Source organism: Arvicanthis niloticus, chromosome 16, assembly GCF_011762505.2.
Source record: "Arvicanthis niloticus isolate mArvNil1 chromosome 16, mArvNil1.pat.X, whole genome shotgun sequence".
In the NCBI taxonomy this organism is placed as follows: Eukaryota; Metazoa; Chordata; class Mammalia; order Rodentia; family Muridae; genus Arvicanthis; species Arvicanthis niloticus.
This window is the reverse complement of record NC_047673.1, coordinates 54,407,928-54,422,960: the sequence shown is the minus strand read 5'-3', so window position 1 is coordinate 54,422,960 and position 15,033 is coordinate 54,407,928. Positions and strand designations below refer to the sequence as shown.

General features: G+C 42.0%; 1 protein-coding gene across 1 annotated transcript; it reads left to right on the top strand.

The window, feature by feature from the left end:
* Positions 1-873: 873 nt before the first annotated feature.
* On the top strand, positions 874-9,603 carry Apela (apelin receptor early endogenous ligand). Its single transcript, XM_034519960.2, has 3 exons — positions 874-1,195; positions 2,439-2,528; positions 9,055-9,603. The coding sequence occupies exons 1-2, from the start codon at positions 1,120-1,122 to the stop codon at positions 2,525-2,527; spliced, it is 165 nt and encodes a 54-aa protein (XP_034375851.1). The 5' UTR covers positions 874-1,119; the 3' UTR covers position 2,528; positions 9,055-9,603.
* The last annotated feature ends 5,430 nt before the right edge of the window (positions 9,604-15,033 follow it).

The following is a 15,033-nucleotide window of genomic DNA, read 5'->3' as shown; positions in this document are numbered from 1 at the left end:
TTATATTTCAGAGTATAGCTACATATCCTTCTGGATTAGAATAATTACAGTAATTCTCATATACAACAGCCTTTTATTTCAGGTAAGAAAGCCCTTAGACAGGAGATGCGGGTGGGTGTGCAAGACAAAAACTAGACTCCTTTTGTTTCTTCTGACTGTTTAGAGGCAAACTGCAACATTCTTTCTCCATCTGTAATCTGGTCTCTGTGCGGGCGATGCGGTTTACCTGAGACTCCACCGCTTGCAAGTTTACAGCAGAGCATTGACTTTATGTCGGTGGCTTGCCTGAACTTGGTTTTGAAAACTCTTGGATGTTTGCAGATGTAAATGATCTCCACCACTTTTTAAACTGCACTTAAATGAAAAGATAAACATTTCACGGATTTATTTCTGAACCTTCTAAACTCCAAGAATCTCTGATGGTGGGAACCCACACACACTAAGCCATTTGGAGATTTAATATAAATAGGCACTACTTTGTAGTCGGCTTGGCAAAGAGGAAGCACTCCAACACGGAGTCCATACAAAGCGTTTGGGAATCTTTAAGTTAGAGCCCCAGCATTCCTTCTGCAAGAGGACAAAAGGGAGACTTCCCGTCCTTTCCACTGATTTCTGCATGTGGGACCAATATGGGCAATGCAAAGTTTAAACAGATGCAATGGAGGGTAGAGGAGGCAGGCAATGCCTCGTTTTACATATTTCTTCATAAACAGATTGAATTGGAGTCACTCTCCATGGAGCTTTTGGAGGAGACTTCCCGCTGAAGTTACTGCGTGCCTGAATGGTCCATTTCACCAATATTTGCTTATGGAAATAAGGGGGAGTGGCAGCGGAGCCGCGGAGTGGAATGGAGGAGGGGCTTGTGGCTTGGGAGCTCTGACCGCAGCCCCGCGCACCAGTAACCTTGTCTGATGTGATCATTAACCTTTTCAGGAAAGAGCAGCTGGCAGCCCTCTGAGGTCTGGCCATAGGATGTGGGGTGAGCCAGACAGATACTGCCCAGGCTACTTATAGATCATTTCTTTACTTGGAGAGCTATTGTTTATTTGTGTGTAAAAGGAAAAGAAAGGAGAAAGAAAAAAGAAGAAAGGAAAAAAGAAAAGATAAAAGAAAAAAAAGATGAGATTCCAACCCTTTTTTTGGGTATTTTTTATTTTTGCGATGAGTCTCCTTTTTATCAGCGAACAGAAACCAGGTAGGTCTTTGAAATAATTGGCTTGGGTAACTTGTTTGCTTCCCTGTTTGCGCTTCTGGGTCTCTAAGTGTGACTGTTTATACTGAGAATGATTTAGTATACTTACAGTTAGTAGCTCTGAGGGAAATAGATAGGATATCTGAAGTACATTAGCCATCTCATTGTGGAATCCTATTGGAGCTTTTTTTTTTTTTTTTTAAGTGGCTGCATTTTAAAATATTGTTGTGTATTTTACAATTGTTTTTCTAAGAAAATAATTCTCAAAACTATTGTCCATACAAGTAAATAGAGGGGAGAATGATGGTCTACTAATAAACCTAGATTTTTAGGTAAAATGCAAAATCTAAATAGGTTAATCAAGAGGGCATGCATGTTGCTGATTGGAGGAGGGCACTGTAAATTGAGGTAGCCAAAATCATGATGTAACAATGTGAAGTGATAAAACTGGTCCACTGGCTGCCTGCCATCTCTGGTTATTTAACTACACGGGACAAGGATTTATTTATTTATTTATTCATTTATTACTCTTTTATTGTTTGTTTTTATCATTATGATGTTTAAGGCAAAAATGTAAAAGATATGTATGGTCAAATTTTTTTTTTTAATTTTTTTCAAGGATTGTGTCAGCTGTAAGTTTTCTGAAACATAAAGCTGCAGAGTCAAGTTTCAGCAAAAAGATGACAATAGCCACATCCAAGGGTGTCAGTACAGACGTGATAAAATCTTCCTTTGGTTAGACGGAAGATGGTGTATCTTGGCTGAAAAGTCAGCGCTGCTTTTAGTTGGGACTTTGATTGCTCTGAGGTTATTCAAGTCATTCCTTTTACATACACAAGGAGAAAAAGTTAGAAGGTAGCCAGTTCTTCTTTACTGCCCATAGCAATCGCTACTCAATCCAAAATATAAAATTCTGATCTCTAGTTTTCTAAAATACAGAATATCCTGGACAATGTAAAACAACTGCCACTAATTCCCTAAAGAAGTGTGAGAATGCGGTGAAAGAACCATGTCCGGGAGGTTGTCACCCTGTCACCACCAAGGTCTTACTGCCAACACGGGTGTTAGGAATGTACCTGGGTGTCTGTGTACCCCAGTGATTTGTTTACAGCTTAATCTCAGATGAAGGAATAATAAACAACCTCAGAACAGTTTTGCTGCGATGATGCTGCCACGTTCTGCAGATTCCGTGATGGTTCTTTTTTTTTTTTTTTTTTTTAATTGACCTTATTTCTCTTTTCTTCAGTTAATTTTCCCAGGAGAAGAAAACTATACAGACACAACTGCTTTCGCAGGAGATGCATTTCGCTTCATTCTCGAGTGCCCTTTCCATGAGGTATTTCTGGACATAAGGGGTTCCCCCGCCCCCGCCCCCCCACGCCTCCCCCGCCCGATTCAGTCACACACCGTTAGCCCTAGTTGTGATGGCATCATGACTTACAGTTATGTAACAGTGTAAGAGTTCCAGTCATTACCCATAGAAGAGAGTGAAAGGAAGGAAGGGGGATAGATAACAGGAAGACGCTGATGGTTGTTGCGTCTGGATGATGGTTATATGAAGCCAATACACTGTGCATGTTTGAGAACTTTAACAATTTAAAGAAAACCAAGCTCTGGGGCGATGTAAGCATAAAAGTATCTCTACACAGGGATTTAGAAAACACCGGCTCGAGCATGCACATATTCTATTTAGAGCAGCGTGGGCTTGAAGGCAATGACAGGACAGCCTCAATTCTTTAGGCTTGATGTATAAAATTAACTTAATATCACAGCCAGACAGCCTTCCAGCCTTGTTCACACCAATAGACTTGATGGTTGCATCTTTCAGAAGAATTTTGCTCACCCCCTCTGTGTCCTCACACTAAGAGGCCAGAGAGTTTTCTAACATCCCTCCAGTAACAGTATATGACTAGCTTTGATTAGTCCCAAGTGCTGCCCATGTCACTCCAAAAAAAAAAAAAGAAAGGAGAATTAGACATCTATTTGTAATTAATTTTAGCTTTAGTTCATTTAAAGTATGTCGAGAAAGAAAAATATTGTATAGCTCCCCCCCCCCACACACACACACACACTCACTCACACACACAAGCTGGTTAAGGCACACAGGCATTTGCTAAATTAGCTTATTCAGTTGGTCTGTAGACTGTAGCTTTTATGGGCCTATTCATTTGATGTAAAGAATGGTTGCTACGTCTATTGTTTAATCCGAGCTTTTCAAACCCAGGGAACGCCTTAGAGAGGAAATGAAGAAAGAACGAGTCAGTAATAAACATTTATCAGAGGAGGGGACCGCAAGCTAAGGCTTCTATGCGCATATCTGACACACACTGCTTTTTGCTATCAAAGTGATGAAAAGTATGTTTGGTAGGGGAACCTGGAAACTTACAGTAGAGGCCCCTGGAAGGCTACTGAACAGTGGTTGAGAAGGGTTTTCACAGGACTGAATATGTTAAAGCCTTGTCCTTTGGTGTGTGTTGATTGTCCTCACCTTGGAAAACAGCAGTAAAATGTGTTTGGGAGGAGTGAGGGAGTTGCAGATTCACCCCTACCCCCACCCCAGCATTCCTCCATAAATAACAAAGACGGGCGGTGGGGGCGGTGTTTCACAGTAGCAAAAGAATTCCAGTATATACAAAGAAGATGCCCTGAAAAATACAAACACAGGCTGTAGTTAGCCACCCTTTATCTTGGCTTTAGGCACAAACGCCCTACTATAAAAATCAGGGCAGTAAGGGAACTTGATAAAGCTGTGCAATGTGACTGGTCAACGTTAAGAGAAAGTTTGACCCAGACGCCAAGTTTACGAACCGAAGGGAAATTTGAATAAAACCAGTATACGTCTGTTAATAGCAAGGGTCCTTTCTAAAAGTGAGCTGGTGGCTCCATAGCCTGCTCTTGTTACAGCATCCATTTACCCAGTGTTTACATTAGCGCTACATCCAGGACACAGATGTCACCTGTCAGAATCCAGTAATTATTATAAGAGCCTAGGCAAGGTAAACATTAAGATAACTTCCCAAGGTCCTGCTCTGCCAGCACCAATTGTAAGTCCCACCTTGGCTTTGAGGGCAATTCTCCAGGGACCTAAGCTGTCACAATTTCACATGTAAATGTTGTAACAAAGGTGTGTTGACGACTGAGTGATGCAAGCCTCCGGGGACTCAGGTAGTAGATACCAATTGAAACCTTCCTTTCATGTCTCCACATTGTCTGCATGCTTTAGATGAAATCCCACGTGCTCCTTTGACTCAGGAGCTGGTAGGAATGCAAAGGGTTGCTAAGGTAAACAAATTGACTGGAGACACGTTGCAGATTATTAACCTTTAGGGGGTTGAGACTTGTAGTTCATCTGACAGAACCCCCATTATCTCTCTTCTGCTCGTTTAAAGCGCCTATGGTGTTCCTTGCCAACCCTCAGCATGACAGTAAGCCTTTAAAATTGACTCAGTTAAAGATGCTGTGTACGGTGCATCTCCTTGATATATTTTGTTTTTCCTCACAGATACACTTTCACATCACCTGCTGCTCTAAGAGACAGCCTGTAGGAAGGCAGGAGAAGAGTGCCAGGAAATGTGAGCTTTGAGATAATGTGAGAGAGAAAAGACGGTTGAGGTGCAAGGTTCCAGTGACTTCCTTCTTCCAATACCCCCCCCCCCCAACTGAAGTGTTTCCACTGAGAAGCATTCACTCGTAACCACATGCCCATTATGACAAGCACAGCACATCTCCATGGTATAAAAATGTAGTCTACGATTATAAACACTATCAAAAGCAAAAGTACCCCGTTTTTCACTTCTCAGAGATAGTGGCTATGAAAAGATTTTTCTTGCTAAAAGTGCTTTTTAATATATTATATTTAAAGTTGCTTTCTTGTCAGCCAGATGTTGTGGCACACACCTCTAATCCTAGCACTTGGGAGGTAAAGTAAGTGGACCAGGACTAGCCTGGGCTACATGAGACCCTGCCTACAAATAATAGTTCTCATCAACTTTGTTTAGGTTCCTTGGCACATTCAAAATGTGCTTCTAAGTCACTTGTAGCCCTCACATGTAATTCCAGTACTTGAACAAGATCAGGGTGAACCTGGGCTACATACTCCCCACCCCCCGCCTCAAAACAACTAAAAATAAGAAGCAAGTAAATATAAAATATAGGTAATAAATTATTGTCATCACCCTTTACATTTAAAATATGCTTGGACACCAGGTAGGGTAGTTCATATCTATGATCCCAGCACTCGAGAGGTGGGGGCAGGAAAGCCTATAGTCCAGGGTCAGCCTGAGCTTCCTTCCATCCAACTCCTAATAAAGTGTGCTTTTTATCTTCTCTTTTCTCACATTCTTCTCTTCAAGTAATCATGGTATTCTTTGAAGCATGGTAGTGCATTTGTTTAATCCCAACACTGAGGAAGCAGAGGCATGTAGATTTCTGTGAGGTTCAAGCCAGCCTGGTCTACATAGTGAGACCCTTTTCAGAATAGCAAAATAAGAATAAAAATGGTGGTATTTTGACTCTCCTAACCAAGCTGCTGCACCCCTCCCCCTCGAGTTCTTTCCTGTCTTCCTCATTCCATTCTTCATTGAAATCCAGCTCCACCGTTGGCATAGAAGTTCTTGTAAACTGGTGTGTCCATTGTCTACCATGCAGAAACTCAGATGGATCACATCCCCTCCAGTAGATGTTCTCTGAGAATGATTCTCCTACCCTCATTCAACATCTGTGTATCACACCTTCTGTCACTTCTGGGTCTCGTGTGTGTGTGTGTGTGTGTGTGTGTGTGTGTATGTGAGTGTGTGTATTTGTGTGAGTGTGTGTATTTGTGTGAGTGTGTGAGTGAATGTGTGTGACTATGTGTGTGAGTGTGTGTGTATGTGTGTGGTGTAGATGGAAACCAGGGTCCGAGCCTGCTAGGCAAATGTTCAACTGTGCTATATGCCCAGTTCATTTCCTTTCCCTCCCCCCATCTCTCTAGGAGCCAAGACCTTGTGCTTGCTAACAAAGTCCTGGGTCGCCATGTTAAATCTCTAAGTCCTGTTTTGTTGTTCTTTTTGTTTGAGTTTTGTTGTTGGTTTGTTGTGGTTTTTTGATTCATTGAGGTCTCATATGGAGACTAGAGAGATGGCTCCAAGGTTTAAGAGCGTGTGTAGTGTCAGAGCTCCTGGAACCGGACTAACAGCGTTTGTGAGCCACCATGTGGTTGCTGGGAATTGAGCTCAGGAGCTCAGGTAGTCTGGAAGAGCAGCCAGTGCTCTTAATCACTGAGCCATCTCTATAGCTACTAATTTTTTAGTTATGGCTAGGTGTGTGTGTGTGTGTGTGTGTGTGTGTGTGTAAATCTGAGGGTTTGTTCACATGAGCTAGAACTGAACTCCAGGTTGTGAGCCTCCTGCTGTGGGTGCTGGAAACCAAACTCAGTCCCTCCTGAACAGCAGCACGTGCGCTTATGACTGAGTCATTTCTCTAGCTATGATTTATTATTTTATTTTTAAATTTTATTTATTTTTATTTTATCTGCATAAATGTTTTGCCTGCATGTATGTCTGTGTGAGGGTATTGGATTCCCTTGACCCGGAATTACAAACAATTGTGAGCTGCCATGTGGATGCTGGGATTAAACCCTGATCCTCTAGAAGAGCAGCCAGTGTTCTTAACCTCTGAGCCATCTCTCTAGTCTATCATTATTATTATTATTATCGACTTTTCAAAAAACAAAACCACCACCAACAGACATCTCAAGTGGTCCAGGCTGGCCCCAAACTCCTATTCCTCTTACCTCATTAAAGCTTTCGAGTGCAGAGAACTATAGACATTACCACCACCACATCTCATAGAATGCTGTTCTTAGACCTTTAAAGCTATTTGTCACATTCCACTTTGTTTCTTTAGATTTTTATCAGTATTAGGTTAGAAGCCCCTCTGAAGACAATATTTGTCACTTTAATGGTGGGATACAAACCTTTTCTTAATATAAATGACTTGAAGAGCTCCCACAGGGGCTCCTGTGTGCACTGTAAAACCTGTAGCAAACCCATACAATTAGAACTGAATCTAACACAGAAAAGGCTTTGTTGTTGTTGTTCTTTGAGACAGGGTCGCAAAAAGATCCAGCCCTGGCTGGCCTGGCACTCACTATGTAGACCAGGCTGGCCTTCAGCTCACAAAAATCCACTAGCCTCTGCCTCTCGAATGCTGGAACTCTGAGCACGTGCCAACACACACAGCTGGAAATGACTAATTTTTACAGTCAATTCAGTGCTCACGCTCAGAGAAAGTCCTTAACAAATCTAATATATAAATAAAACCTCTTGAGTGAAAATGAATGTATATAGAAATAGATCATTGTGATACATGTTTCTAATAAACATGCCGCTGTTTTATATTTGCATATGACATATGTATATAAAAAATATCTGCCATTAAGGCACATGAGGAAAATGCTTTATAAGGCAGGTTGCCCTCCTCTGCTTATCTTGTGTGGACCCGGGGCTGCCTTAAACTCACAGTGCTGCCGGATTACAGGCTGGGGCTACTTTTGGTTTACCGCATTTCATTTTGCTTTGAGAAGTGTGTGTGTGTGTGTGTGTGTGTGTGTGTTGGGGGACAGAGGGCGTTGCTGTGTCTTCTGACTGGTCTCCTACTCACAGAACACATACTCACTATGTTTACAAGCAGGCACCGCTGCATCTTTCTCTATGCTTTTTTTTTCTGTGTGTCCTGGCTGACCTTGAATTCCTGGGTGTGAGTGGCACTCCTGCCTCAGCCTCGGGTTGTGGGTCCATGCTCCTGCCAGAACCATGGGTACGAAGCCTTGTGCGCAGCTCCGAAGTGTCTTGGACATTTTTTTTTTCTTTTTTAATTAGTCACCTATTAAAACCAGGCGAACTGTGTTAGAACTGGGCACAAATGTGTGGAATGTTACTGTGGTCGGAGAATTCCACAAAGTCAGTTGGAAACACTTAATTTCATCTCCGGTCTGTTGTGTTTGGCAAGCTATTGTGGTTCTCTGGTCAAGTGGCTTCTTGGCCCTCCACAGGAACTGCCCCTTATTTTTTTTCTGCTCCCTTCAAATTCCCAATTCTTATCTTTTTTTTTTTTAAGTTTCATATTTTATATCACAGGGAAAAGTTTATCAGATAACCCAATTTCCCTCCGCCCTGTTCATCCTTACCCTGGTTTTGCCCCATGGAAGGGATGGCCTGTCCTCCATCTGGGCCACCTCTTTTTTTCCTTTCTTTGGGCTGGATGTGAGCATGGGGGGTTTAAATGCTAACAAACCTGCATCCTAAAGCAAATACATCTGCACGTTCCTGTGCCTGTTGCTTATGTACATCTTGGCATCTCATGACCGGTCAGCAGTCACCCTTTTCAATTCAGTCTTGTGCAGCCTCCTCTAATCTGTTTATATCCCCCTGTAAACAGTTATTACTGGGCCAGTGAGATGGTTCAGCAGGTGAGGCACCTGCTGCCATGCCTGACTTGAGTTGAAACCCTAAGTACCACAAGGTGGAAAGAGAGAACAGATTCCTTTGAGTTGTCCCCTGGCCTCTGCTCTGGGGAAGCATCCTCACCTTCTATTTTTGTTTTCTCCCTTGTTGAGAGAAACTTTGGTTACTTGCTTGCTAAATTAGACACTTGTAGGGGCTAGGGAGATGTGGCTCAGAAGTTAAGGGAACTGGCTGCTCTGGAGAGTGTACCCAAGCAAGCCTCCTGGCCTCTGCAGGCAAAGCACCCACAGGCATGAAATACAAACAAAAATTAGAAGTCGTTGAAGATAGTAAATCAAAATTAAGTGTACGTAAATTGATGTTCTGGGCAGCAGCTCTTACTATACTGTGTTTGTTTCTCCCTTGCCTTCCAAATAGAAAATCTCTGATGTCCTTGGTTCTACCAGAAGAAGGGTTAAAACGACCTCAGGATGGCAACAGTGTGGCAGCGCGGGAGTTACTATGCAACAGAGGCCGCTTCAAAGTACCTTGGATGGCTTTCCAGAGCCAGAGACTGCTCTCCCTGGATTTCCTTTGACAAGAAAATGATAGAAATGGAAAACAGACTGGGTTAAAGCACACTCACCTGTCTGAATAACAAGCTCTCATGCTTTTCTGCATGTTGTTTGCATATAATGTGTGCATTATACACAGTGATGGGTTTCATAAAGGCATTTACATACAAGTACATCATGTCCTATGACCATCTTTATCCACATGGACATCAGATACACTATTTACACTCACGTATGTCGTGTACACTGATGTATTTACACACATGTACTTTCCCCTTTCTCTTCACCGTCCTGCTGGTCCCTTTTATTCACCTGAACAGTTTTGCTTCTATTTTAACGGTATGTACACATGAATGATTTTATTGCACATATTATTCTTACAGGGATTAAAGAGAAAACTACTTTAACACTATGAGTTTATTGTGTGTGGACGGGTGCTTCTGTGTCGTGGTATTGTGTGGAGCTCAGAGGACAACTTTCAAAAGTCAGTTTCCTCCTAACCATGTGGGGCTTATGGGTCAAAGTAATATTATCAGGCTTGGCAACGACTCTTGACCTACTGAGCAATCTCACTGGCTCAAGAAGGACTGAGGAGACTCAGTAGGGCACCTGCCTGCTTTAATTGTTGGCACTGAATAAAATAAAAATGATGGCAAAACACCTACCAAGCCAACATTGATATGTGTGTGGTCCACACTTGCCACCAGACTCAGATAGAACAGTAGAAGTAGGAGAATCAGAAGGTCCAAGGTTACCTCTGGCTGTATAGTTTGTGGGGGGCTGGGGGTGGGGGGGGGCTAGGGGAGGGCATCCTGCTACAGGAAACCCTGTCTTAAGTGACTAGAAGTTAGGCTGAGTGAGGTAGCACATTCCTCAGCTGTGGAGGCTGAAGCTGGTGGACCTGAATTCAAGGTCAGCTTAGTCTACATACGGAGTTCCAGACCAGCCTGGGCTCATAGTAAGACTTACCTTGAAGAAGAAAACAAAATATTAAAAATTAATTTTGTTTATATTCCTATAACTATTCAATTTTATATGTTGGGGTCTTTTTTTAATGTGAAATCTAAAATCAGTTGTAGCCTAGATATGGTGGTGCAGACCTATAATCCTGGTACTCAGGAGACAGAGGCAGGAGAATGGAATCGGAACTATCAGCCTATTTAAAAAACAAGAAGGAAGAAAGTAAAGATCATTTGCACTTCTGCCATTTTACATTGTTTCAGTTAAGGGCTTCTGAAAGTATATCTTTATGAGCAATACCCATTTAACGTTATAAAAGTAAATGTGCAATAGTAATTGCAGGTCATTTTAATGGAAATGTTCATTTCTCGGTCTTTCATGTAATTTAAGAAGCCCATGATATAGAGGGGAAATAGAACTGAGATGCGTTGTATGCATGTAGAACTCAAAAAAAAAAAAAAAAAAAAAAAAGCTATTTTTTTAAAAGAAAAGCCGATGGCTTTTTAAGGATTTTTCTATTTAATGTATATTTTTCATGTGTACTCATTTGTATGTGTGCGGTTCATATATGCCCGCAGACTCACAAAGAAGTCAAAGAACTCTCTGTTGTCTCTTCCCACTGTGTACTTGGAGGCAAGCACCTTTTCCTCAGCTCTTCTGCCAGCCTGTGTGTTTGAGACATGATCTCCCCGTATACTCTATACTGGCCTCAAACTCAAGTATTCTCCTGCCTCAGTTTACCCAATCCTGAGATCATACTTGTGTGCTACCACACCTGGCTAAAAGCCAATGGCTGATACTCTTTTGAAGTTCTGCTCTGTGTCTGGGATTATTTTGTAGCTAGCACATGGTCTAGAGAGATGGCAGAAGACCCAAGTTCAGATCCCAGCATCCACATCGGGTCGTTCATAGTTACACTGAAGTGCACATACCTACACACAGGCACATACACTTATGTAGAATTGAAAAAAAAAACAAAAACAAAAAAAAAAAAAAAACCAAACCTTTTTTTAAAAAATTGAGAGACCTGCCAGAGGCTAGGCGTGATGGTCCCCACCTTTAATGCCAATACCAAAGAGGCAGAGGCAGGTGGATCTCTGAGTTTGAGGTCATTTAGTCAACATAGCAAGTTACAAGAAGCCAGGGGTACATAATACCCTGTTAACTAAGTCTGTCTGTCTCTGTCTGTCTCTCTCTCTCTCAAAAAAGAAAATAGAGGTGCCAGCAAGATGGTTCTGTAGATAAGGGTGCTTGCAACCATGCCCAAGGACATGAGCTCCACCCTTGGGGCCCACATGCTGGAAGAAGAAAACTCACTCCTACAGTCGACCTCTGTATGTTCACCATGGTATAAAAATACTCACTGTCTGATACACAATAAATCGTGTAAAGAGCAGATCTGCATCTAATAGATGCCTGGCCATCATTCTGATCAGCTTTGGTACTAGCCAGTAATCAGAAGACATGCAAATAAAAAATAAATCACTACGAATTTAGGTTATCTGATTATCACGAAGGAAACTATTCTTTCTACCTTTTAACTGTTCCCCCTGCCCCCACAGGGATTCCCAAGTGATCAAACTTGTTCTTAATCTGTGTTCATTGAAAGACTGATGACTTTGTATCACAAATTTTTAATTTTGTTTCAAATAAGAAATTTATAAATTCAAGCCTAGTACGGTGGCACTTTCCTGTAAATTCATTACTCACATAACTGAGGCAGGAGAATTGCTGGGAATTGGAGGCCAGATTACGAAACACAAGGATACCCTGTTTTGTTTGTTTTTTTGTTTTGTTTTGTTTTTCAAGACAGGGTTTCTCTGTATAGCCCTGGCTGTCCTGGAACTCACTCTGTAGACCAGGCTGTCCTCAAACTCAGAAATCCACCTGCCTCTGCCTCCCAAGTGCTGGGATCAAAGGCGTGCACCACCACTGCCCTGCAGATACCCTGTTTTGAAAGCTAAATAAATGTACAAATTCACAAGTTTGCTGAAATTTTTGCTTAGTACACATATCAGAATGAGAGAAGCCACTAAAACATTCATTCTTATTTATTAACAAAGAAGCCTGAGGTTATTTACATAAAGAATTTGGCAGGTTGTTGGCATATGTCAGGAGGATCTGTTGAGGAAATCAAGGCAAGAGGATCATGCATCTAAAGCAAGGCTAACCTGGGCTACACCTACAATAGATATACATTGTTTACATGTGTGGATCATCAAAAAATAAATAAATAATACTTCATTTTTGTTTAAAAAATAAAAGAATCTACCATCCATAATACTACGAAAAAAGTTTTTTTTTGAAAATAGGAAACCCGGCATTATCATGGGTTTTTGGCTTGCTATCAGAGTTTATTACAAATATTTGGAAGTGGGGTATGGTAGCTCAGTGCCTATAATCCCAGATCTTTGGAAGCTGAGTATGGTGGCTTGAATATGCTTGGCCCAGAGAATGACACTATTTGGAGGTGTGGCCGTGTTGGAGGAAGTGTATCACTTTTTGAGATCCTCCTCCTAACTGCCTAGAAGACAGTAAGTAGTCTTCTGTTTGCTTTTGGAACAAGATGTAGAACTAACTTTCAACGCCTCCTGTACCATACCAACCTGGAAGCTGCCATGTCCCCATCTTGATGATAATGGACTGAACCTCTGAACCTTTAAGCTCCAATTAAATGTTGTCCTTTATAAGAGTTGCCTTGCTTATGGTGTCTGTTCACAGCAATCCTAACTAAGAGACTGAGACAGGAGGATTGTTGTGAGTTTGAGGTTAGCCTGGGCAACATAGTAAGTTCTAGACCTGCCTGTCAGGCCTACAGATAAAAACCTTATCTCAAAGACAAACTAGCAAAAAAACAAACAAACAAATAAATCAATAGAACCAAGCACCCACCACCACCACAAAACAACAACAAACCCAAAACAAAACAGCCAGCAAAAAAATCTGTTGTGAACCTCTTAGCATGGGCGCTAGAAGCCGAGTTCCAGCCCTCTACAGGAGCAGTAGAAATACTCTTAAACCAAAATAGAAATGGTTGTCATTCTTCACATTTGAAAATCTAAAGTCTTTAATGAGTTTTGAACAACAAAAACGTTCTAAACTTGTAAGTTAAAAGAGAAGCAAGATATTTCCCTTGTAAGATATTCAGATGTGGGGCTGAGAGATGGTTCAGTGGTTAAAAGCTCTGGTTGTTCTTCCAGAGGTCCTGAGTTCTATTCCCGGTAACCGCATGGTGGCTCACAACCATCTATATAATGGGGTGTGATGCCCTCTTCTGTCATGCAGATGTTCAGGAAAACAGAACAAATAACATATACATAACTAAATATTTTTTTTTAAAAGGATATTTAGATGTTCTAGTTAGCTGGACCTGGTAACACATATCTGTGGTAACAACATCTGTGGTAACACACCTGTTGTTCACAGCCCTTGAGAGGCTGAGGCAAGAGGACAGATGCAAGTTCAAGGCCAGCCAAGTGTAGCGGGTTTGTCCTAAGGCTGCTCATAGCCTAATGTTAATATGGAGCCCCAAAATTGTTTGTGCAAGAGCCTGCACATCTGCATGTAAGACACTGAGGGACCCTGTATCCAGTTGGTTCTGATTGGAAAAAACAAAAAACAAAAAACAAAACAAAACAAAAAAAACCCTGCCAGCAGCTAATGACTGGGTACAGCAGACAGAGGCAGGGCTTTTAAGATTTCCCAGGCTTGGGGCAGAAAGGGAGGGAAAGTAGAAGGAGATCCACCATGCTGGGAGAGTGTGGGGCGAATGCCTGAGAACAGTGCAGGACAGAGAGGTTAGCCACCTTGTGAAGGAGGTAGGAAAGTGAAGCCCAAGAGGGCTGCCCAACTGGGTCCAGAGCAGCCAAGGTAGAATATAGAACTTAGTAAGTAATAACTAAGAATTATTGGCGGGAAGTAGATTAATCACATGGAGGTTAGGAAGTGGCCCAGCTATTGCTCTGTATAAGACATATCAAAATATAAAGGCTGTGTGTGTGTCCTTCAATTAGGAATGTAAAGCTTTGGGGTGGGTAGTAAAACCACCTGCCATCAGGATTTACTTATTAAATATTATTGTAACAGCCTAGGATACATAATGAGTTCAAAGCCAGCCTAGGCTATATAGTGAAACCCTGGCAAGAAAAGAAGAAGGACAAAAGAAAGGAGAAAGGGAGGGTGGGGGAGCGACATAACAAAGGTCAAACCATATAGAACAGGGCAGGCTTGGATTTGAGCTCCTGAAGACCTAGTTGAAAGGCAAGGCAAAACCACCTCTACAGCATAAAGTACATTGACATATCTGTTTGCGCCATCTCATAGACATCCATTTCACACTGCATACAAAAATCTGCCACGTGTCCTTGCGAGGAGACAGATCTGCTACAGTCAGGTGGAAGTCAGAGAGCAAGATTACAGAGCATCGAAGAGTAACAGGCGTGAAAGATATTTCTTGACTGAGAAGCGAATTCATACGGTGATAAACTTTGCAGGCTCAGTGAAAGAGACATAGTGAAAGTCAGATTGCCACAGACTGTCTATTCTGGTGAGGAAGGAACTGTTATCAAAAGCAACTGGTCCTGGAGGCTGGGGATTTCCCTCCTTCAGTAGAATGCTTGTCTGACGTGTATAACAGTCAGGGTTGGATCCCCAGTGCACGCCTACAATCTTAACATTGTGGGGTAGAACTAGGAGGCACAGAGACAAAACAGCCTGGGCTACACGAGATCTTTTCTCAGAAAAAAAGCATAAGGACAGTTGATCCAGGAGAATGTGTGAGCATTTATCATGTAGACTGGACTCGTCCCGTTATAGTTCCTAAAAAGCATGATCAGCTTTTCCCTATGCATTGTCACTTGAACAGGACTTTATTTGAAGTAGT